A 24,999-nucleotide genomic window follows, 5' to 3' on the forward strand; every position below is an offset into this window, starting at 1 on the left:
ACTGTGGCAAGTTCGGGTCAAGGTCTTAAGCTTTCAGCTTTCCATCCTTGTCTAATTCTTGTGATTTTCTAAGAATATTATGAGTTGTGACCGCTGTCTGGGGCACATGAAAAATTACGGACTCTGGCCAGCTGTGAAAACCCACCTACCCGACTTCCCCTCTTGGCAGTTCACCTTTGTCCTGGATTCCCTGGGCGGGTTCTGAGGTCAAATGTCCATTCCCATCATCCCCACAACACGTTACAGTGGGATGGAGTCGGGGCTGGGGACTCTACCACCAGGCCAGGCCCAGGAGGTCCTGCGAGAGTGAAGGCTTGACTGCTGCCGAAGTCTGGGAGGGCTGCTTCCTGCTGTGGCTCCCAGGCCCCTGGTGTCACTGGGGAGGCTGAGGTCGGCGACACTGGGAGGAAGGAAAGGTTACTGGTGCTTGCGGGGGGCGGGGGACTGCTTCGCACTGCATGTACTATCTCAGCTGATGCCAGAGAGGTCGACAAGGATTTCAAAAGCAGAGAAACAGGAAGGGCACTCCCACAAGGCACAGCAAGAGTGAAGGCCCAGAGACTTTTTTTTTTTTTTTTTTTTTTGTGGTACGCGGGCCTCTCACTGTTGTGGCCTCTCCCGTTGCGGAGCACAGGCTCCGGACGCGCAGGCTCAGCGGCCATGGCTCACGGGCCCAGCCGCTCCGCAGCATGTGGGATCTTCCCGGACCGGGGCACGAACCTGCGTCCCCTGCATCGGCAGGCGGACTCTCAACCACTGCGCCACCAGGGAAGCCCAGGCCCAGAGACTTTTGAGGTCATTGACATTTTTTTTTTTTTTTTTGGTAAATACACCCATTTAAAGCATCCAATTTAATGGTTTTAGTACAAACAGTTGTCCAAAAGTCACCCGTTTTTTAGAACATTTTCATCACCCCAAAAAGAAATACTGCGCCCACATTAGCTATCGTTCCCTGGTTCCCCACTCCTCCCAGCCCCCAGCAACCACTAATCTACCTTCTGTCTCTATGGATTTGCCTGTTCTGAACATGTCATATGAATGGAATCGCACAATGTGTGACCTTTTGTGACTGGTTTCTTTCTCTCAGCATGCTGTTTGCAGGGTCATCGTGTCGTAGAATGTATCAGTACTTCATTCCTTGGTATGGCTGAGTAACATTCTGCTGTGCGGCTGTAGACCGCATTTTTTTATCCATTCGTCAGTTGATGGACGTTTGGATTTGCTTCCATTTTGGGGCTGTGATGAGTAAGGCTGCTGTGGACATCATGTGTTCAAGTTTCTGTGTTTTTAGTTCTCTGGGTACACACCTAGGAGTGGAATTGCTGGATTGGGGGGCGGGGTGAGGCGGGTGACCTTTTACACACTGTGGTGACTAAGTCTTTGTGGATCTCTCTTAAAGCTTAAAGCACACCATCTGGTTAAGAGCAGCCCCGGAGGAATAGTAAGATGCTAGCCCTTGTAGGATCTGACAGTTTGCCAGAGCACAGAGAACAGTAGAAGGTGGAATGAAGTAGGGGATTTCCACATCCTCTCAGCCAGTGCACAGCACCACTCAAAGCTCCTGATAGGGGCTTCCCTGGTGGCGCAGTGGTTGACAGTCCGCCTGCCGATGCAGGGGACACGGGATCGTGCCCCGGTCTGGGAGGATCCCACATGCCGCAGAGCGGCTGGGCCTGTGAGCCATGGTTGCTGAGCCTGCGTGTCCGGAGCCTGTGCTCCGCAATGGGAGAGGCCACAACAGTGAGAGGCCCGCGTACCGAAAAAAAAAAAAGCTCCTGATAAAAATACAGCTTCCCAGGCCCAGCCCCGGAGCTACCGATTCAGTAATCGTGGCTGGGGCCCAGGAATCTGCATTTGCAACAAGCTCCTCTAGCATCCTGGTCAGGTGTTGAGCATCCCTGCCGTGGGCATGAGCTCCACGAGCCTGGGGAGGAGCGAAAGACAGAGTCTTTGCCGCCTGCAGCCTCTTTGGCAGGCCTGTGGGCTTCCTGGGGGCCAAGACCTGCTGTCTTCAAGTGCAAGGTTCCAGCAGGTGGGAGGGCCAGCACGGCAGGCTGTCCTTCCTCCTTCCCATCCCCCCACCCACCCAAGGGGCTCAGGAGGGCCCCACCCTACCCTGAGCTCAGGGACCCAGGCCAGCCAGGCCCCGAGGTTTTTACAGGCAGGTGGAAGAGGAAAGGCAGAGCCGGCCTGTGGGTCCTGAGGGGCCCCACTGGCCTCCACACGTAGCGTCTGTGAGCTGCCAGGGCCCCCGGGCAAAGGCACCAGCTCTGCCCTCCCCAGGCCTCTATCCCCAAGTCCAGGTCCCCACCTCACGGGTGGTTACTGCTGCCGAGTCAGGCCACGGGGAGGACAGAAGGGGTGTTCTTACTGGTGGGGATGGGGGAGGGCCTCACACAGGGGTCTATCCTGACTCCATGGCCAGAAAGCCACTCCTTTCGGCCGAGGGACCGTGGGAGTGCTTCCCAAGGACCAGACCCCTGTGTGAGTGCTTTGCAGGCGTGATCTGGCCATGCCTTTGTGACCTGCGTTGGACACAAGAGCCCTGAGGCTCGGAGAGGGGGTCACTTGCCCAAGGCTGCCCAGCTCAGGCGCAGGGAGGCTGGGACTGGAACAAGGTTTTATTCTTAACTTCTGTGCCAAGAAGGCAGGGCCAGAGCTGAGAGCAAGTTCAGCCACCATCTACTGTGAACATCTCTGGGTGGATTCCTCTCTGGGTCCCGTCAGAGCACAGGGTGGACAGCCAGCAGGTGTGGAAGGTTCCTGCAGAGCCGAGCTGGGAGGGACAGCGTGGTCCTCAGGCCAGCCACCTTATTCTGGCAGTGGATACCCAGGGACCCAGAGAAAGCAAGACACCCGCCTGGGATCACACAGCGAATTAGCAGCAGAGCCTGAGCTAGACCCCTGACCACCTGCCTCCCATCCACCACACTTTCTCAGCCCTTCCCGCAGGGCAAGATGAGATCCAAAATGCAGCTTTGGCCAGGGCCACCCTGCAGAGTGAGAGCGGCATGCTCGGGGTCAGAGGGCAAAGCCAGCCCTTCCTGCCAACGGGGGCATCTCTCTGGGTTTCAGGAAACCCGTGAGCTTTGTTCTGTCTTCATCCTGATCCCATGAGTGTGGGAAAGGCGGATGGGGTAAAGCAGGGGGATCTTCATCCATCAATTCATTCACCCGTCCATCCATCCATCCATCCATCCATTCACTCCAGAAGTATTTACTGAGCACATGCCGAGAGCTAAGTACCGTGCAGAGTGCTGGAGCTTCTCAGGTCTCTGACCCCTTAACCCCAGGCTTCTTTCCTAACGTCACCTGCGGCATTACCATCTAGACAGAATGGTCCTCTCTCCTCCAGATTTCTGGTGATCCGACTTCTTGTGCTGAACCTTGGTGGCAGCCCCACTTTCCTGGGTGGGAACCACCAGGGGACAGAGCTGGCCAGGCCAGCTGCCTGCACGCTCAGCTGTCCACCTGGCTGCAGTGCCTCCCTTGTGCGGTCCCGGCTGAGCAGCTGTTAGCCTGGAGCGCCGGCGCCGACCTCCCGGGGATCGGCCAGGGCGATCGGGGCGGCTTGCGCATCCGCGTCATTAATAACGAATCGCCTCCTGCACCTCCCATGCCTCTCGCCGGTCACCTCGTTAACTTGGTGGGAGTCCCAAGAGCCACAGTGCGCAGAGCCAGGGGTGGACGCCAGGCTCCGTCCAAGAGACTCGGGGAAGCCTGGAGAAGCAGCTGCTCCCCGAAGCCCTGGGCTGCCACCCTGACGGGAGGTGCCCTCCCTCTTCCTCCTGCTGTCAGGGGACAGCGGTGCCGCTCATTGGTCGTGAGTTACTGGCAGCCCAGCCCTGCCGAACACAGCTGGGCTGGGGGCTCGGGCGGACAGAGTCGGACCAGGGCGGGGCAGAGGAAGGACCCGCAGAGAAGGGAGAGGCAATGGCACCCTCCCCACCCCTCGATTTCTGAGTTCTATCTGATCAGGTCTTTTCTAGCACATTTCTGGAAATTTCACCCCCTTCCGCCGGAGAGCGCACAGGCTTTTCTGCGTCAGAAATCTGCACTCCTGAAGCAACGCCTGGTGGCTTCTTCACCTTCTGGGTTAAAGTCTTGTCCCAGGCGGAGCAGGGCTTCCAGGGGCAGGTGACTTCAGAGCCCGGAAGGAGGGGGGACGTGGCCAGGAGCTGAGCGCCGGAAACATGCAGGTGTCCTTCGTGTGCTCGGAGCATGGCCTCAAGGGCCGGGGCCCCGAGGAGCGTCTGGGCCGGCCGGCAGCCAGCAGCCCCAGCCTGGGCACCTGCAGCCATTTCCGCGCGGTGGCCATGGTGGCCCGGAGCCTGGGACAGCTGTCGGTGCAGAGCCTCCTGAGCACAGGCGAGGCCAGCGTGATGCACCCCGGGATGAAGTATAGGTACGCGGCGCGGGGCGGCTGTGCGGGGCAGGGGCGGGGGCTGCCCTCCCACCCCAGTCTGGGGGAGCTTGGCAGATGCGGGGAAAGATAAAATCAAGGCTCAGGGTCAGGTTGCAGGGGGTGATGGTGCCTTTCTTTCCTTCTGCTCGTTTGTTTCTTTTCTTGGGAGAGCTCACTATAGCTGAGCCCCCCCCCCCATATTGGACACCAGGTAAAGCTTCCTCTTTCTGGGAACCCCGTGGCACCGGCCACAGACCCCTGCCCTCCCCCTGGGCACACAGGCCCCAAAGATGCCCCGTGAGTGGTCTGATGCCTTTGCAGCCAAGCCACCTTGACAAACCTCAGTTTAATAGGCAGGGATACTGGGTGAACCATGTGATGGAATTAGATCTTCCCCCAGCAACTGAGCCTGACCCCAGGCCTGGGCTCCTCTGCAGGCAGGGCTGATGCTCCACAGGGCACAGAGCCGCAGCCGGGGTTCCCTGCTAAGGGCTCAGTCCAGGCTGCTGTGTGTCCCTCTGCTTCGGCCAGTCCCCCCCCACTCTGGGTACGCTCGCCATGACTAGTACGTAGACAGCGTGCAAAGCACCAGTGTCAGGGGGCAGGGGCCTTCCTACTGTTCCTTGCATGCCCCCCTTGCTCCGTCCAGGGCCTTGCTCGGGTGCCCGGTGGATGTACCCACGTGGAAAAGGAGGGCTGGCTTTGTACTGAGGCTCACCAGGCTAGAGGTCTAGCCTTTCTCACTCATGAGTTTCTCTGCACTGAGAGCCTTCAGCGCTTCGAGAATGGTATTGTTGGGGAAAGGGGAGTTCTTACAACAAACCGTCTGCATGAGCTGGAAAAGCTAAGTTAGGTCCCTGGTTCCCAACTCTGCTCTCAGTGACTCAGATCTCACAGGCCAGCCTCAGAAAAAGCCGCAGAAGAGTCTGGTTGTGTTTGAGAATGTCTGGGTTTCTAGCTGGTGTTGGTGCCAACTTGAAAAGTATTGAGAGAATGAATCTTTAACAACTGAGCAGTGTGGCTTGAAACAAAACCAATGCCTAGAAGTTGGACCTCATGTGAAGGAGCTGTGTCATAAGTCCCAGGCGTCCTTGAGACGAATTCTGGAATAACTGGGTCCTTCTGCGTCTCCACCCGTATCCTTTCCTTCCCTGGTCCTTGGGGGACATTTGACGTTCTTTTATGGGCCTCTGGGGTACAAGGCTTTTGTTCCCATTCTCTAAATTCAGTGAGGACAGTCCAGAGCAGAATTCTCTCTTCTAGAAGCTCTGGTGGTTTATATCTTTGGTTCAGTGGGAATCAAAGGCTAAGAGTAAACAGAATCTATTTTTTAGTTTAGATTCGTGTTATCCGCTGGGACTTTTAAGTCAGTCCTAGGATATCAAAGGAGTTAGTACAAGTGAGACCATTTCCAAAAATACGAAGCACCCCGTAAATGGAAAATGTGGCTATTGACATGATTTCCCTCCCAAGCTCCTAAGATCCACTGAGGATTAGATATGTCAAGGAGCCTGAGGGCTTAAGATTACTGTATGCGTCTGTGTGTGTGCACCTCTCCATGTGTGCACCTGTGTGTGCACATCTCTGTGTGCGTCTGTGTGTGTGAGCACACATCTCTCCGTGTGTGCACCTGTGTGTGTACATTTCTCTGTGTGTGCATGTCCGTGTGTGTACCTGTGAGTGTGCATCCCTCCACGTGTGCATTTGTGCGTACACCTGTGTGTGTGCATCTCTCCACGTGTGCGTCTCCGTGGGTGCACCTGTGTGTGTGTGCGCGTCTCCGTGGGTGCACCTGTGTGTGAGTGCATGCATGTGAACGTGTGTGCGTGTGGCACATGTGGAGGCAGGGAGGGCAAGACAGGCAGTGTGGTGGTCGTCGGGCCAGAGGGTTTGCAGTCTGAGGAAGTGGGTTCAGATCCCAGCCCCAGCTCCTCCACACTGGGGGACCCCCGCCTGTCCTTACACACGGCAGGGCCCTGGGAGCTTTTCGTGGCAGCGGCAGGAGGAAGGTGGGTTCATTTCCCTGTAGGGTTTGTAATCTCATATCAGCTGAAATGGGAGCCAGAATCCAAACCACTGGATCCCCTCGCAGAGCATGAGGTGCCTGCCTTGGGGTAGCTGTCTCATGGGGTTGCTCCATAATGACTGTCCCAGAGCCACAGCCAGGGTGCATGCAGGTAGGAGCTGCAGGGGACCTGATCCAGATCTGCCCCAATTCTGACCACCTCCTTCAGAAGCTAGCCCCTCACAGTGACGCTGAAGGTGTGTGGCCTGCACCAGGGTGCCACATCCTTGCCAGGGGTGCTCAGTGCGGGGGAAGGGGTACACCAAGCCCCGTGAGCAAGGAGAGGGACCAGCATTTGATCCTGAGGGTCTGGCCCCAGGGCCTGGACCTCTCAGCCCCACGTTACGCCAACAAGCACCCCTGGGACCCTGCAACTGCCGGCTACAATCTGATAGCAAAGACCCCGAAGTCCAGGCCTGTCCTTAGGGAGCCTGGAGCCTGGGGGCTGAAAACAGATAATCCCCGCAGGGTGACAACCAACCAGAAAATGCCCTGGCAACCCTGTCCATCAAGCCAGCTCACCAAGACCCAGTTGCTTTCCATCACCTGATCATATTTTTGTCCTCCGCCCAGAAGGCTGAAGGTAAAGGCCCTGAACAGCTATTTTTACGGGATTTGTAATTGCCCGGAGTCTGAGGTGCAGTGTTTAGGGGTGCAGCGCGTCGGGGGGCTGCGTGATGGGCGTCAACTGTCTTCCTCCAGCAAAGGTTAAATCCCTGAGCCCTCATTAGCCATTTTTCCAGACCCCAGGAGGGACATGAGGCAAATTAATAAAGACTAACGTTATTGGGGTTGAGAGATGTAGCCAACTAGTTTATCATGATGTCAGGTTTTAATTAGGGGAGGAAAAGCTATAGGAAACGATCTTCGCGTGTTGAAAGTTTCGAGTGGCAGCGTGTCACCAGCCCTGGTCCACCCGCGGCTGTGATCTGTTGAGCTCTGCCCACCCCCACTGAGCTGCCGTATTTCTAAAGCTCCTAGCCCTGAGATCCCTGTCCCTTCTCGTTCCTTCTCCCGAGGCCTGGCAGCGGATGGCAGAACCAATACCATCATTTTAACAGGGAAACAACTTGAGCGGGGTAATTGCAGCGTCGCTGGGTGTCCTAGTTTTGCTAAATTATTCCTGTGGGCGGTGGGTGGAGCTGCAGCTGCATGGCCAAACACTCTACGTCCCGTCCGAGGAAACGCGGAGCCCCTTCTGGTGGGCGAGGGGTGTCACCTCTCCTCAGGCACAGGCGCTGGTGGGCTCAGCCTGCTGTCCTGCGTCCTCACCTTTCTGCTGCTAAAGCCGCCCATCCCCTGAACACGCAGCTCGTGCCAGCACTTGGTTCCACTGTGATAAAGGGCAGTTGCAGGAGGACATGCCTAGAACTTGACCTTCAACAGAGCCTCGCCAGGAAATTGTTCCCCCACCATCACGCACGGGGGGGGGGGGGGTTTGCAGAGGCAGGGGCTCAGCCTCCCTTCCGGCACCGGATTTATCTAGACCACGTACCCAGGCCTTCGAATGCCTGGGCATTGCAAACAGGGTTCTGAAGGTTTTTGTGTCTGTGAGCATTTCCAGGCAAGGAGTGTCTCAAAGGGGTCTGTGACCCCAAAATCGTTAAGACCACTGATTTCAACTTTTAGTCCTTTTTGCTCCATTACCAGACTGCTCATAAGCAACGTTCTAATTTCTCACCACAAGCATCTTCTAGCCAGTGTGAGAAAATTTACCTAACCTGCTAAATGGAGCTGGCCTGATGCAGGGTCTATTGGTGATGTCATTGTGCTTTTCTTTCTTTCTTTTTTAATTCCTTTTGAATTCCAATTTCCTCAAACACAAGAATACACAAGTTTACTCTCTGCTTAGCAAGCGACATCAATCCAAGCATGGTTTCAACTTTATAAGAAAACTCTTGAAGAACGTGTGTGACTACTCGGCCCTTGAATTTCATGCATATTGTATTTGAAATCTCTCATAGCAAATCTGAAGGTAAATCAAGAATATTCTAAGTATTTTTTCCCAGTTTTTTATTTTTGAGATATAATTGACCCATAACATTGTGTAAGTTTAAGGTACAACATAATGGGCTGATACATTTACCTATTGTGAAACGATCACCACAGTCAGTTTAGTTAACATCCATCACCTCACATAGTTACAAATCGTGCCTCTTTCTAGGGTCACAAACCAAGTGTCTCTGGGTCGGAATACGCAAGCAGTGCTGAGGGCACTGCTTTTCACTGATTTATAGGGGGAAAAAAAACAAGGGGAAACTTCAGTTCCCTTTTTAACACGGTAACATTTAAAGCCTGTTGGATTTGTCCGTTGTTGTTTCTCGTTTAAGGAAAGGGCTGCTGTCCCCCGTTCTGTGCTCTGTGACCCTGTGCCCCAGGCACATGTGTTATCCCATTTCATCCTCACGGCCACCCCCTGAGAGAGGCAGCGTCTCAAGCCCATTCTACAGACGAGCCCACCGAGGCATCAGGCAGTTACATGACATGCCCAGGGGCAGGCATACAAGCCTGGAAGGTCGAAGCAGAATTTGAACTCCAGCTTCAGAGCCTCTGCTTGTAGCCACTGCCCATCTGCTCCCCTGCCCGAAAAAGAAACCAGCTGTGATTATGTCCTCAGGGAAAAATCCCAGCATTCCCTGTAGGAACGGTGGGCCAATGGCTGGGCTGGTTTTAATGGGAAATTTAACAAGAAAGCTGGGCAGTTTAGAACGACGTTAAATTTGGTGGCAAACTGTTATCAAACTGCTTACAAGTTTATTCTATCCACCCCCGACCAACGACCACCTGTAATGTGGGCAGGGTCCAGGGATCTTGTAACCGGGGAAACCCAGGCTGCAGAAGGTCACAGTGGGCCCATGTCAGAGAAGGGCAGGTCCCGCTCAGCCCCACACCTGCTTCCCAGGGGCCACATAGGGTAGAAAAACAGGACAGAGCATCCACTGAAGTTAGAAATGCCGGGCGGCCCTAGGGAAGGAGGCTGGGGTTCACCCACTACATCTCTCACAGCTCTCTGGCTTCCCACTGCCTAGAAGGGTATCGCACCCCGGGCTGGTCCCAGGACCGGGATGCCAGCAGTGGGATCTCACGAGGGAAGTGGACTCCCGTTCTGCCACTTGTCAACCTCACCATCTGGGCAGCTCCAATAAAGGGCCGGGGCTGCGGGAGCACGCCTCCGTGGCTGGGAGCATGTTCTCAGAGCCTGGGTGAAATCGCAGGTCCAGTGTGCTCTTCTGTAAAACGGGAATATCAGGAAAAGAGAAGCACCTGCCCCACAGGGCTGTCGGGGGATCAGTGACACCCGGCCTGTTGCTGCCCTGTGCGGGATGGACAGGCCGGGACGGACCGGCATCCCAGCCCTCAGCAGGGCACTGCTGCCCTCCATGACCTCCTAAGGACATTAATGACAGCCTGCAGCTCACCCACGTGGACCCCAGGATGTGCCCCATCTGGCGGGTGCCTCATGGGGCCTGTGATGGAGCCCTGGACAGTCTGTTCAGCTGTGGCCACTGGGTCTGATCAGGACGTGTGCTGCCAGGGGATCTTGGCTCTCGCCCTCCTGAGCGGCCCTGGCTGGGGGTCAGGCCTGCTCTGGGCACCAGTGCCCTTCAACAGGGCTCTCATCTGCCCCCACTTCCTCCTGCAGAGAGACAGGGCCCAGGGCTGTGTGGCCCAGGTGATGTGGGACTAACTTCTCCTCCACCCCTCAGAGAGAGGGAGTAAAGATACACAAAACCACAGACGTGACACTAAAGAAATGGCAAGAGAAGCTTCTTACAAGAGGACACCTTGCATCCGGGGCCACAAGGCCTGAACCAGTCTTGTTTCAGCCCATGAAATAAGATGGAGTCCATTCCATGTTTTCTCCCCGAGGTGGCTCCCGGGGCCCTGCCGTGGTCACAGCGTGGCCTGTGCCAGCAACGTGGCTCTGCCCTGGTTGGCCCTTTACCCCCAGGGTGGGCTAGCAGCAGGCCTCTCTCCAAAGGACCCCTTGCCTTCAGAGCCTCAAAAGAGGTGGGTGGGCAGTTCGGGAGGCTGGGCAGTAGAAACAATGGGTTCTGCCCTGGCCGCTGAGAACTCACGCCACGTTTGTTTTCCAGGAACCTGGGCAAGTCGGGCCTCCGGGTCTCCTGCCTGGGGCTCGGTGAGTGTGGGGTCCTCTTGGTCCACTGGTGCGCAAGGAAGCGGGGGTGGCAGGAAGGCTGGGGGCGGGGGAGGGAGCTGCACCCAGAGCCAGGATTGGGGGGGGGGGGGAGGGAAGATGCTCGGTTGCCATGGTAACCAAGAGGCTGTTGGGGAGGGGCCTACGAGAGGGAGGAGGGCAGAGATGCAGCCTTAGCAGGGGAAGTGAGGGGAGTACCAGGGCCCTCTGCACACACAGCCCACTGCCCAGCAGCAGAAAATCAGGGAAGCACCCTGCCCCCGGGGAACCAGCATCTTCCTGCCTTACGTGACAGATTCCCTCATGAGGGGCACTCAGATTTTGCCCTTTTTCTTCTTTTGCCAGATATGAGCTCTGTTCCCAGATCACGCTGTCTCTCCACCTCCACGGTGCACACGTACACACACGCACACACACACCGCCCAGCAAACGCGAGGGCATGGCTGTCAGCCCTGCACATCCTCAGGGAGACAGCCCTGGTCCCGCTGCCCACGGCATGTCCCTGGAATAGGAGCTGCAGTGGCTTGAGCGCCAACGAGCATGTCAAAGCCCTGCAGTCAGCTGCCTGCTCTGGGCACTTACTGTCCCCTTGGTTCCTTGGCTCCAAGAGAGGGAGACATGCCCCAAAGGCCAGGTGTCCACGCATGCCAAGCACACGCTCCCGCAGAGCGGCGTGGCAGCCTGTGGCTGCCCCACTGCGCCCTGCAGTCTGAGGTCCAAGCACCCTGGGGAGAACTGGGCTTCCCGGGGCCATTCTCTGACCTGAGCCTGTATCTCTCCTATCAGGAACATGGGTGACCTTCGGAGGCCAGATCACGGACGAGGTAAGATGGGGCTCCCTCGTTCCCCCAGGCCCCGGGGAGGGCCGCCCATGCCCAGGCACGTGGTAAAGTATGCGAAATGCACCAGGTAGTCGGTGCTCAGGGCAGCCGCCTTGGCTCCCCTCCTACTGTTTCTCCAGGGTGCCCTGGGGGACAACAGGAAGGGTGAGCACCGTAGTGGCGCCAACACCCAGCAGCTGGGTGCACTGGGGCTTCAGCAAGTCCCTTAAAGTCCCAGAAATCAGGTTCCTCACCTGCAGAACACCTATCCCACGGTTACCAGAGGAATTCAGGGAGAGCACATTTTCCAAATCATCAAGCCCGATGCAATTCTCTGCCACTCCTACAGAGGATGCGCTCGTGAATTTGAAACGTCAATAAATATCTGTTGAGGTCATTTAGAATTTAGATCCTGGAAATTTTGCTGCAAAACGAAGACCGAGTAGCTGAATGTTTGACCAGGCTCCTAACTGCGCATGCCCCATAGCCATCGTGAATGGGATGCACTGCCATGGGATGTACTTGCTGGGGCTTCTCTCTCCACAACTGGGATTCAGTGCAGCCAGCGTCTGTCCTGGAGAAGACAGTGTTCCCAGGCTGGTGTGCACTTCGGGGCAGGGAGTGAATATCGTGGAAGTGGGAACAGCGGTTTTGCTCAGAGAGCTCTGAACCTCTGCACAAGAAGTTGTCTTCATGTCTGCTCTACTTCCTATTGGAAAGATTGCATTTAAAAACGAATAAGTGAGTTCACTTGAGACCTTGTAACTGTGATTGCTCCGTTATTTTTCAAAGGGAAAGCTTGGCTTCCATCGAAATCTAGATGCATTTAATTTGCATTCCCGTTCCTTTTTCTTTTATGACAGTAGCTGTGGTAGAACTATTTGCCCTGGCTTTAAGGTTCTGGGGGCTATCTCAGGTAAAGTCAGGAGTTTTTAAGATGCAGGGAATTGTTTCACCTTCAGCCACCAGATTGCTTCCAAGCACCTAGAAGGTTGGAGCCCCGGAGCCCACGTGGTCTACCCCAAATAAGTGTGTGGTGTCTAATTCGCCTGTTACCCTTTCGATGTGGAAGAATTCTGTGGAGGATGTGACTTCATTTCCTAATGGCATTAGCTACGCTGTGTGCATTGTCCTTGTGGGAAAGATACAGAGAAGTGGCCGGATGGTAACCGTCCAGTTAGGTGACTTTTTCACCCACAGATCCATGACACCCAAAGAGTATTGATTAATGATCCAGTGGCAGCCACAGCTGGCTCCGGCCTCCACCGTGGCTCCATCAGGGACATGGTGACATGTCTGAAGATGATGGAAGTCGTTTCGAGATGACACAAAGCTGGGAGGACAGCGGATACAATACATGACAGATTCGGGGTTCTAAAAGATCCTGGCGGGTGAAAATGATTGAGTGAAAGAGCCAGTGGAATTTTCCTATTAAACCCTATAGTTAGTGTCCCAAACAATCAACACATCAAGTCTGAGGGGCCCACCTCTCCGCGGTTCAGAGGAAGAATGCCTGGATTTTATCCTTTAGCTGGCTGCCAGGTCTGCACCAGCAGGGTTGGCGCCACAGGAAGCAAGGACCCTCCTGGGCTGCAGAGAAACACGTGTGCTGCCCAAGCCCAGAGCGGCGCAGGCTGGGACCCCGCTCCGGCTGGGTGACCCCACCTGGAACACTGTATTCCTTGCAAGCTTCATGTCCAAAGGAAGGCGTTTGGCATGCCACAGAATCCAGACACAGAGTCCTGTTTTTAGAGTTACCTCCTGTGTGCAGGATGCCACGCCCAGATGCCAGAGAGACACAGAAACAAGGAACTGGTGGGTTTACTATGGCAAAGTGGCGTTCCCCCACAGGACTGAGGAAATGTGAGTAAGTGGTGGCCTGGGGGCCACATCTGGTCCCCAGCCTGGTTTTTCGTTTTGTTTTGTTTTTGTTTTTTCTTTCTTCTTAAATACATGAAATGTAAAATTTGCCATTTTAACCACTTCTCTTGTGGTTAAAATAAGCATAACGTAAAATGTACCACGTTAACCATTTTTAAAATATACAGTTCAGTGGCATGAAGTACGTTAACTTTGCTGTGCAACCATCACCACAGTCTATTTCCAGCATTTTTCTTCACCCCAAACAGAAACTCTGTACCCATTAAGCAATAACCCCCCAGCCCCAGGTAACCTCTCATCCACCCTCTGCCTCTATGAATTCCACAGCCCGTTTTTGTAAATAAAGTTTTATTGGCAGGCAGCCACGCCAGTTCGTTTACATATGGTCTGTGGCTGCCTTCATGCTATGAGGGCAGAGTGGAGTAGTTGCCACAGAGACCATCAGCAAAGCCTAAAATATTTACCCTCTGGCCCTTTACAGAAAAGCCTTGCCATCCCCGGTCCTATGGGGTCACAGCAGCATCTGCAAATATCTGTGGGTTGTCGTCCCAGGGAGGGAGGCTTCTGTGGGCTGGGCAGGGACACGGGGAGCAGACGGTGTTAGTAAACCTCAGATCACGTGGCCAAGTACCAGAGCTGCCCCGGACAGAATCAGCTTTCCAAACTCTAGTTCAGTGCCCTTTCTGTGACCTCACACAGCTGCTCAGGTGGAAAACTGCCCCTCGGGCATGTGTTCCCAGCAGCCTGGGCAATAAGAATTCAACAAGAATAGTAGTTAAACTTTCCATTTATCATGGCTCTCAATCCTCTTTCAACCCAAGGAGGTAGGTGTTTTATTATCCATTCTGTGGAAGCAGAGCCTCAAGACTGAGCACACCTGGAGAGGGATGAAGAGGGATCTTACCTGGGCTCTGTGCCTCAGAGCCGACCGCCAGCTCTCAGCTCCGGGGAACCGTGCGGGGGCAGGATGGCCTCCCTGTCCCCGGGGTGGGGGTGACAGGAGGTGGCCCACGTGTCATCTGAGGTTCCTTCTGCCTCCAGCCTCTGGGACTCTTGACATTGGAAATAACTGAAAAGTCACCAAATAGAAGCTCCATTACATAATGCAGGATGCACCCACAGAGCAGAAGTCTTTAGAAGTCATGTTTTGATGACCGACAAGGGGACAGAACCATGATGAGAGAGCACGGAAAACAGCAGAGACAGCCGTGTGTATGTCAGAGTTGCCGTGTTGCAGGGAAAAAGCATATAGTCACATAGAAAAACCTGGAAGAGGAATCACACCCAAATCATAGAAGTCCCAAAATCAGAAAATCTGAAAATTCCCAGATTCCCCAGTTCTCCTTCTGTCCATAGTCACCCAGGCACTGTCCTGGGTGTACTTAGGATTGTGTTCACGTCTTTCTTCCTTCCTCCATTCAGCTCATGCCGGCTGAGCACCCGTCGAGCTCCAGGTCCCTGCCCTCGGGCTGCTCTCTGTCTGGAGAGGGGGACAGATCACAGATCATAAGCCCATCTTATCTCCGAAGGTTAAACATACGAGGGAGAGTGCATTCCTTTCCTGTGGCTGTTAAAACAAATTACCACCAGCTGTGTGCTTTAGAACACCAGACATTTATTCCCCCACGGTTCTCGAGGCCAGATGTCCAAAATCAGTATCACTGGGCTGAAATTAAGGTGTCAGCAGGGCCACGCTTCCGGTGGAGGCTCCAGGGGAGGGTACTTCCTGCCTCTTCCAGTGTCTGGGGGCTGCCTGCAGTCCTCGGCTCGTGGCCGCATCACCCCAGCCTCTGCCTCTGTGGTCACGTCCCTGTCCCCTGTCAGTGTCATATCTCCCACCACCTCCCTCTTGTAAGGACACCTGTGGTGGCATTTAGGGCCCACTTAGCTTATCCAGGAGAATCTCCTTTAATTTAATCAAATCTCCAAAGTCCCTTTTTCTACCTAAGGTAACATTCACAGGTTCCAGAGACCTGATATCTTTGGGGAACCACTGTTTAGTCAACCACAGAGAACAGGAAAACAGAGAAAGAAGGACTGGGGTGTTGGCTCCAGGTTTACACAGGACGATCCAGGAAGGCGGGGGTGAGGGAGTGAGCCACCTGGTCATCCAGAGAAACAGCGTTCCAGCCCAAGGGGACAGGTGTGTGCCCACCTGCGTGAGGCCATGGTGGGAGGGGGTGTCAAGAGATGAGGTCAGAGGTGAGGGAGCAGATCTGGTGGGGACTTTGGCTTTGACCCTTCGTGGCATGGAAGCCACTGGAGGATTCTAGCAAAGAGGAAGGTTGCCCTGACTTAGGTCTTACTAGGCTCAGGCTGGCTGCTGCACTGCGGATGGCCGGTGGAGGTGCTTCTCAGACTGTACCGTGTGCACGAGTCCCCGGAGATCTGCTGGGGCAGATCTGATGAGGCAGGTCTTGGGCGGGGCCTGGGATTCCGCATCTCTGATGCTGATGCTGCTGGTCTGTGGACCACAGTCTGCCTAGCAGGGGTGGCAGGGGCACAGACAGAGGCAGAGAGAGTTATGGGGCTACCGCAAAAACTCAGCCGAGGGGTGCTCCCGTTTGGACCAGATGGGCCCGGTTGGAGGTAGGCAAGAGCGGTCAGATTCCAGATCCGTTTGCAAGCGGGAGCTTATAGGACTGGCTAAAGGTTTTGATCCTGGATTGAGAGAAAGCCGAGTGGAGGGTGGCCAGGTGTTTGACCTGAGCACAGGACGGGCAAGACCACAGGTGCAGCAGGTACAGCAGGCTGCGCTCCTCGGCACACACCAGCCCTACTGCCTGCCACGCCCCCTGCTCCACCTGCCCTCCTCCTGCCTGCCTGACAAACTCCTAACCACCCTTCAAAACCCAGCCCCGTAAACTCTGCCACATTACACCACGGATGAAGCTTGAGGGCATCTAAGTCAGCCAGTCACAGAAGGACAAAGACTGTATGATCCCCCCCATGTGAGGCACTTAGAGGAGCCAGAATCACAGAGAGTGAGAATAGGAGGGTGGGGGCCAGGGGCCGGGGGGAGGGGAGGGGGAGTTCATGTTTGATGGGGACGGAATTTCAGTTTGGGACGATGAGAAGGTTCTGGAGATGGATGGTGGGGATGGTTGCACAGCAGTGAGAATCTACTTAATGCCATTGAAGTGTACACTTAAAAATGGTTAGAGGACTTCCCTGGCGGTCCAGCGATCGAGGCTGGGCACTTCCACTGCAGGGGACACGCGTCCCATCCCTGGTTGGGAAACTAAGATGCTGCGTGGCGCAGCAAAAAAAAAAGTTTAAAATGGTAAATTTTGGGCTTCCCTGGTGGCGCAGTGGTTGAGAGTCCGCCTGCCGATGCAGGGGACACGGGTTCGTGCCCCGGTCCGGGAAGATCCCACATGCTGTGGAGCGGCTGGGCCCGTGAGCCATGGCCGCTGAGCCTGCGTGTCCGGAGCCTGTGCTCTGCAACGGGAGAGGCCACGACAGTGAGAGGCCCGCGTACCGCAAAAAAAAAAAAAAGGTAAATTTTATGTATATTTTACCCTGATTTTTAAAAACAAGTTTTAAAGGAATGAAGAAGATCTCCACGAACTGCTATGGGTCTATTTCCAGGATGTATTGTAAGTGAAAAATGCAAAAGAATACCTACAGTGTGGTACCCTCCCTGTGAGCACGATGGGGACATAAGAAAATATGTGTGTGTCTGAAATATGAAAATAAAAGCCCTGGCCCTGGGTCAGCTCGCTCAGAACCCTCCCAGGAGACAGCGTGCACGCCTAAACCATCTGTGTAACCTGCGGGGCCCAGCACACGGTCCTCTCCTGGGCAGAGCTCTGGCGGCCTGGTGGGACACATCCTGGAAAAGTAAGGATGAAAGCGGGTAACCAGGGAAGGAGCCTGGTGTGCCTGCAGCTCTGGAGGCAAAGAAAGGAGGAGGGAGGGAGGGAGGACCCGGAGGAGGACGCAGGGGAGCTCCTGCTACATTGTTACACTTGAGGCAGAGGAAGGAGAGGAGCCAGTCCTCCCTGCAGATGGATCCAGAAAACTCCTCCACCAATGAGCTTTCCTAGTCGGAAGACAGCAGCTGACTGATGGGGGTTAGCTTTGGCCTGCTCATCATCTGAAACCTTTGGGGTTCATTGCCAACGTTTGAAAATCGGAACTTACCCCACTCCCCGATATCCTGGATTTCTGGCTTCTCTTGAAAAATAAAAGGATTTGGTCACGCCTGGCAGTGTTTGAGCCCCCTTCCACCCCACTAAACCCTCACCAGGCACCAGCCTCCCTCTCCTTACCTGCCTGGCCGGTGGGGCTTCTGCGTTTGGTACTGGGAGAAGCTCCTAGAAGCTGCACCTAGCTGGCTGGCTTTCTGTCGTGCAGTTTTTGAGGGTTAAGTATTACTCACCGCACCCTGGGCTAGCTACTGGGAGGGAGGCTTGGGGCTCTGAGCTGAGTTTCGAGAACTGGCTGGTGGGGGAGTTTGCATCTGTGATCCCTGCTCGGACGGACGCCTGCACTGCCCAGCGGGCCAGCAGAGTTCATTGCCCACTGCATCTTGGAGGAGGCTGTCGATTGCAGGCAGGCTGCCTCGGATCCTCGCCCCGACTACCCATCAGTTGCGGTTCATCCACCCCGGTCTGCAAGGCACCGGAGAAGCAGGGTCAAGGCCAGAGGGCTAGCTGAGGATCGCAGTTTCTCCATCTGCAAACAGTAATTTCACCCTCCTGCCGTTGCTGGGAAGAATTCAGAGGGATACAGCATCACGGGCACATTCTAGCCATAGCTTTTGAAGAGGATTTATTCTGCCAAGGTTTATCACGCTCCTGTTGTGGGCTGTGTTAGTTTCCCAGGACGGCCGGAGCAAAGACTGGGTGGCATAAAACAACAGAAGTTTATTCTGTCGCAGATCTGGAGGCCGGAAGTCCAAAATCAAGGTGTCCGCAGGGCCGCGCTGCCTCCAGGGCTCTGAAGGAGTTCTGTTCCTGTCTCCCAGCTCTGCTGCTGGCTGGCAGTCCTTGGCATTCCTTGGATTGCAGGCTCATTACCTAACCTTTGCCTCTGTCTTCACATGGCCTCTTCCATGTGTGTCTGTATCTATTCTTACAAGGACATCACTCATGTTGGATGTAGGACTCACCCTAAAGCAGTATGACCTCATCTTAACTAATTACATCTGCAAAAACCCCACTGCCAAATAAGGTCACATTCTGAGGTTCTGGGTGGATATGAATTTGGGGGACACGATTCAACTCAGCACAGATGCTAAGCCCTGAGATGACCTAATAGGTGGGGTCCCTGCTCACAAGAAATTCACAGTCCAGAGGCTGTTTCTGCATTCATTCTGTCTTCTTTCTTCTCTATGGGTTTGTGACTGAGCTGCTTCCAGGCCTGTCCTGCGGCGGGGACAGAGCCGCCTGGGCACACGGGGGGGTCTTCCCAGGCCACGAGGCTGTGCTCTGGAGCCTCCGGGCCCTCCCCCTGGGCTGGCAAGATGGTGCCGCCTGTGAGAGCCCCGGTTTTCTCGTTTCAGATGGCAGAGCAGCTAATGACCTTGGCCTACGACAATGGCATCAACCTCTTCGATACCGCAGAAGTCTACGCGGCGGGCAAGTACGTGCCTTTTTTCACGGGAAGAAGCGATGCAGGCCAACCACAGCTTCCCTGGGAAGAGCCCGAGCTTCTGTTGCTCCAGGGGCTCTTACTCCCCACAGGGTTTGCACCTCCCACTCTGCCTGCTTTTCTAAACTGTAAACGGCTGGGGAGGTGGTGTTTTCACGGGGCCAGAATCACAGAGCATTTGGCCACTTGCTAAACTCCCGTGTGTTCAAGCAGCAAGATGACCACATCCCTTCTGGTGCCAAAGATGCTGCGTTGGGGGAGAGCCGTGATTAAGCTGTAGTCCGGGGGGCTCTCCTGCCGCGCCCGCGAAGTGCAGGCAGCCCCACATGCCTGATATTTTCACATCTTAATGGTGCAATTAGGGCTGCAGGGAATGCAGGGCGTCTCAGGAGCTGGGGAGAGCAGGGTCTGCTGAGGGGAGCGCAGCAGGGAGCTGCTCTTCCCATCTTGGCAGTGAATTTTCCTACTCAATTATGTAAAAGCCCTCTTCAGCCAAGGCTGCTGGCTTCAGTTTTAAAGACTGGCTGTAATCAAATCATCCACTCTCCTGCATCGGGTTTCCAAAAGTCAGCTTTTGTTTGTGAAATCATTTGTTGGCTCTCTCTTTGTCCTCCCTCTGGCCCCCTGCTGCCTGGGGCAAGCCAAGTTCCCATCAGCTGGGCTGCTCAGCCTGGCCCACCGCCCGTGCACTGTAGCCGCAGGGCCAGCACCTGCCTCGCAGGCTCCGGGTTATTACCTCTCGATGGGGCCTAGGGTACCGAGAATCAGGACCCCAGCTGGGACTTTGCTCAAGTCCTGCTCTGATGATCTGACAGCCCCGAGGGCCTCCACTGGGACCCCCAAATCTCCTCCAGACCCTGTCAGCAGCCCTCTGTCCTCCTGATGCCACAGCTCCCTCCCCACCCCTCCAAACCGGCAGCTGCTTTCCATCAGAGCGAAATGCTTTCCAGACAGATGAGCTAAGCCGAAGGGTCAGAGGTAGAAAAGCCCAATGCAGATGCCAAGCCCAGAGGCGTCCCCCCCACCCCGAGCACCCCAGCCTGTTCCCTGGCCCTGCGCCTGCCTCCGTTTTGCTGCCCAGGAGAGCGTGAGGAAGGCAACCCCAGATGGCCCTGTGTCCAGGCCCAGCACCCCCCTTTCACGGCAGCCACACTGTCTGCGTCACTGTCTTCACTTCCCCCAGCTTAACTGGACAGCCGGGGCTGGCGTGCTGGGGCCAGCACGCTGAGTCCCTCTTGCTAACCAGAGTGCCAAGCGTCTGTCTTACTGAGTGCCCCTGCTTCTCATGCTTTGGGCACTTCCCGGAGAGCTGCAGGATTTCTGTGCCCCCACTGGGCAGAGGCTTACCAAATTCATGGCCAGGAGAATTCACAGCCGAAAGCAACAGGCTTCGGGTGAGTCGTTGCCTACAGTTCCTGTAGCCCCAGGACCATTGCCTGCTCCCCTGTCTTCCTCCTTTCCTGATCTTTTGTGCCACCACTGAGGGACCCAGGAATAAAAGGAAGAGACCCAGGGCTGAGTGACTTTCTGTGCATCTTGACCGCAAATGAAGAGCATTCAGAGTGTATGCTAAGCTGCTCACAAATTAGAACCCGTTACTTCCGAGTGGATGACTCAGGCGCTGTTATAATTGGAATGTAGCGCTGGGTATGGATGGTTCTCCGTCTGTCGTTTTCTGCTCAGAAACATTTCGCCACGAGCAGAAAGTTCTTAAAAGTTAATCCAGCGCTGCAGTATCAAGCGAGGCTGGAATGGTCCACGCATGACCCTGGCTGGCCTGAGTTTGGTGCAGGGTCCGGAGGGAGGCCAAGCGCAACAGAGAGCGGTCAGCATGGCATCTGTCTCTCTATTGTTCAGAAGCAAGAAACAAGAGGGATACACACACACACACACACACACACACACACGCACGCACGCACTTGGCTGGAAATTCAGCCCTGAGTACATGTTGATTGTCTCTGCAAACAGAGGATGCCCTTGGTGAATAAGTTACCTTTTAAAAAATATACGTGTCTAGAAACTTCACCCATGTAGCATGGCCGAGCGTTTTCCCCGGTGAATTTCCAACGGGCCAGGGCCACAGTCTGCTGCTGGTCTTGCCAAGCAGGACATTGCTCCTTCCTTCTCCGCAGGAGCCGGAGCTGCCATCGCTGGGTCAAGTGGCACACGCCCACGGCCACCTCCACGGGGAGTAACCCAGCTGCTCCCCGGCACTCTCCTTGCTCTGGAATGAGCTTGCCGAGCCAAAGGGCATTAACAGCCCGGCTCCCCGGCCCCAGTGGCATTTTCACAGAGGGGATCCTGTGGCTGATTGTCAAGGTGGGGCGAGGTTTGGTGTTTCTGTTACGCTGTAATGAAGTCCCCATGTCTCGGTCTTCTTGGCAGGGCTGAAGTGGTGTTAGGAAACATCATCAAGAAGAAGGGATGGAGGTAATTACTCTGCTCTGTGCTCCATCCCCAGGGCGCACGCGCACAGGGAAGAGGCTGGAGAAGGCTGGTGGGAGGGAAGAGGACCACCCTGGGGTCCTGGGTGGGATGGGCAGGCCCCCCCGGGCAAGGATCCGGTGGCTGTTCCTTCCTGTTTTCCGGTGGAGCACCCAGGGTTGGCCCCATCACCCTTGTGCCACCAGCCCAGCTGTCTAAGGCCTGGCGGTTCCAGAATTTTTCTTTATAGAGAAATAGAGGCAGCCCCATGCGGCCTGCAGGGGGTGCAAGCATTCACACTGTGGGTGGCCACCCCGGGAGCCAGGGCCTGCACCGCGGTGAGGGGGGGAGCTCCCCCCTCCCCCGGAAAGCCGGTCAGGAGCCTTGTGTCTGGTGTCAAGCGGAGTTCCCGCCCACCCTCCTGGAGTCAGGCCAGGCCGAGCGCTTGACTGCGTTTTGGGGTCCCTGTGGCCTGTGTGTTTTTATTTTCATCAAAGTCAGAAGCAGTTAGAAGGCTGGGCCTCTCCCCTCCCCTCCCCCCTCCCCCTCCCCTCCCCACCCCTCCCCCCTCCCCTCCCCCTCCCCTCCCCCCTCCCCTCCCTTCCCCTCCCCCCTCCCCTCCCCTCCCCTCCCCCTCCCCTCCCTTCCCCTCCCCCCCCCTCCCTTCCCCTCCCCCCTCCCCTCCCCTCCCCTCCCCCCTCCCCTCCCCCTCCCCCCCTCCCCTCCCTTCCCCTCCCCCCTCCCCTCCCCTCCCCTCCCCTCCCCTCCCCTCCCCCTCCCCTCCCCCCCTCCCCTCCCTTCCCCTCCCCCCTCCCCTCCCCTCCCCTCCCCCTCCCCCCTCCCCTCCCCCCTCCCCTCCCCCTTCCCTCCCCCCTCCCCTCCCCTCCCCTCCCCCTCCCCTCCCCTCCCCTCCCCCTCCCCTCCCCTCCCCTCCCCTCCCCCCTCCCCTCCCCTCCCCCCTCCCCTCCCCTCCCCTCCCCCTCCCCCTCCCCTCCCCCTCCCCTCCCCTCCCCCTCCCCTCCCCCCTCCCCCTCCCCTCCCCCACCCCTCCCCCCTCCCCTCCCCCTCCCCTCCCCCCTCCCCTCCCCTCCCCTCCCCCTCCCCTCCCCTCCCCCCCTCCCCTCCCCCTCCCCTCCCCCCTCCCCTCCCCTCCCCTCCCCCTCCCCTCCCCTCCCCTCCCCCTCCCCTCCCCTCCCCCTCCCCTCCCCTCCCCTCCCCTCCCCTCCCCTCCCCCCTCCCCTCCCCTCCCCTCCCCCTCCCCCTCCCCTCCCCTCCCCTCCCCCTCCCCCTCCCCTCCCCTCCCCTCCCCTCCCCCCTCCCCTCCCCTCCCCTCCCCCTCCCCTCCCCTCCCCTCCCCCTCCCCCTCCCCTCCCCTCCCCTCCCCCTCCCCCTCCCCCCTCCCCTCCCCTCCCCTAGTGCACAAACTCAGAGTCTCCCCCAACCTCTGGGGCCTGGATGAGTGACACCCCTCCTCCTGCCCCACCCATGTTGATTCTTGCTCTAATTGATACCAAAATGTATCCCTGCTCACTTTGCAGTTAAAAGGAAACTGCGCCTGTTAGTGAGGGCCCTGATAACATCTTAGTTGAACTCTTGAGGAGATAGATTCCAGTTAGGTCATCCCCCGCCCCCCCCCCCGCGGCAGGCCACACTGGCGGCAGTGGAGCTCCTGGCTTTGAGGAGCTGTTTCCTGAGCAGTCCTCCCCCTACACCCCCCAACTAGAGGAAAGCACGACCCCAGGAGACACTGTCACCCTCCTATGGGAATGGTCAAGGTCAAATGTGGCCAGGAGGGGCCATCATGACCCCCGCCCACCTGTCCCTCCAAGGCAAAGTCACAAAGGTGTCAGCGTTGCCTCTTGTGGATTTGCAGCGGGAGACCTGACTCTATACCCTTTCCTCTGGCTTTCAGCCACCTAAGCCCGAACCCCCAGGAACATCACCTGCCTGCCCCTCGGGTCAGCCCCACCCTAGCCTCCCTCTACCTCAGTGTCCCACAGGCCGCTCCCCAAGGCTGCCCCACACACAGCTTTTCTGAAACAGTCTCAGCCAGTAGAGGAAGAACCAGACAGCCTGTTCCCTTGCCTGGCTCCATCCTCTCCAGAGCCCTCCATCCACCCACCAGCCCCTACACTTGACCTCCTTGGAGTCCCCAGGGAGCAGCAGCTGCCTTCTATTCCCTGAGCCGTGTCCTCCCCTCTCCCGAGTGTCCCCCCTCCTCCAGGCTCCATCACACTAGACTCCGTCTCCCTCCAGCCCCCACTGCCCAACCCTAGTTCCATGGTTAGTTGCATCCACAGGTTAGTTTCATCTGTGGGTTGTCTCCTGGCTCAATGGGGAGCCTCAGGCCCCTGGGCTCGGCGCACCCCAAACATCGAATGGCAGAGAGGCGCCCCATTTCACACCCTATGCTCCAGGATGAGAAGGGTTTAGGACCCCTGTGTAAGAGCTAAAGGCAGTGGGGAAGGTGGGGGGAGGGAGGACCCCAAGGAATCATGCCCAGTAACACCCCTCCTTCTCTTGTTCCGCAGACGATCCAGCCTCGTCATCACCACCAAGATCTTCTGGGGAGGAAAGTAGGTACAACGGGCAGACCATGCCCCTGGCCGGGGGCCAGGTCTGCAGACACCCCTGATTTAGGAGGCCCCTGGGGTTGGGGAGGGGGTAGTTATCCTGGGGAAACAGGCTGCACGGGGTCTGTCCTGGACCTCAGGAACCTCCTGGAGGACAGCACGTGGGCAGCACAGTGTCCTGTCTCCCGGTGCCGGAAGCAGGGGGTGGGCTGGTGTTTGTGCAGCCATCTGCCCTGGCTCGTGCCATCCCTATTGAGGGACGTCACGTTCCAGAAAAGCAGCTTTGTCTGAGTTGCCTTGTACTCGAACCTTGTTTCATTTTTATTTTTACTTTTGTGGGTTGGTTTGTTTCTGATTACAAAGGTAACATCCTAAAAATTTCTGGAAAACACAGAAAATTCATGAACTGTCCCGATCACTCCACCTTCCCTGGGCCACAGACCACTCCTGCCATCCTCCAGGAATCCGGCCCCATATTCTCTCTGGGGCTGGACAAAATGGGCTTCATAGGAATTAGAAATGGGATTCATTTTTAAAAACTCCAAGCCAAAAAAGAAAAAACTCCAAGCCAGACAGAAGGGCAAATTGAAAAGCAGAAGCCTCCATCCCCCGCTGAGCCCCACCTCCCCAGGGTGGCGGGCAGGCAGCCCAGCTCTGCCAGGTCATCTCCACAAGCAAATCCGCATAGCCTCGTGGTTTTAGCCCCAAAGTGGAATCAGACTACAAGTGGCATGAGCTGACCTACTTTTGCATCATGAACATTTCCCCCCAAACCGCCCGCAATATCACACGTGCTGTCGCCTGCTTTTCAGAGCCGAGACGGAGAGGGGCCTTTCCAGGAAGCACATAATAGAAGGTGAGGGGGGCCCTGGCTCCACACAGCCCCCTAAACCCATGGCATCTTCCTGTGGATGCGAAAGTGAAGAAAGCACAGTGCCCCTCCCCCACCAATGCTACAGGCCCGGAGCCTGGGGACAGCCCGTGCTCTGGTTCACCCAGGCTCACATGGGGTGGGCCCTCCGTGTCGTGAGGGAGGGGACAGGGGTATGGGTGGGCGGGGCCCGTGCTGCCCT

The 24,999-nt window shown here is 56.5% G+C and overlaps 1 protein-coding gene across 5 annotated transcripts in view; it reads left to right on the plus strand.

The window, feature by feature from the left end:
• Positions 1-24,999, plus strand: part of KCNAB2 (potassium voltage-gated channel subfamily A regulatory beta subunit 2) — a 53,181-nt gene that overhangs the window by 17,709 nt on the left and 10,473 nt on the right. For 3 of the 5 annotated variants that reach the window (XM_065887567.1, XM_065887576.1, XM_065887543.1), the window contains 6 exons: positions 10,568-10,611; positions 11,416-11,453; positions 18,841-18,920; positions 21,315-21,359; positions 23,885-23,929; positions 24,739-24,782. In XM_065887567.1, coding sequence (XP_065743639.1) covers positions 10,568-10,611; positions 11,416-11,453; positions 18,841-18,920; positions 21,315-21,359; positions 23,885-23,929; positions 24,739-24,782 — 296 coding nt within the window. Of the gene's footprint in view, positions 1-4,193; positions 4,406-10,567; positions 10,612-11,415; positions 11,454-18,840; positions 18,921-21,314; positions 21,360-23,884; positions 23,930-24,738; positions 24,783-24,999 lie in introns of those variants that run through there. The other 2 variants (XM_065887552.1, XM_065887561.1) reach the window with 1 other exon arrangement.

Source organism: Phocoena phocoena, chromosome 1, assembly GCF_963924675.1.
Source record: "Phocoena phocoena chromosome 1, mPhoPho1.1, whole genome shotgun sequence".
In the NCBI taxonomy this organism is placed as follows: domain Eukaryota; kingdom Metazoa; phylum Chordata; class Mammalia; order Artiodactyla; family Phocoenidae; genus Phocoena; species Phocoena phocoena.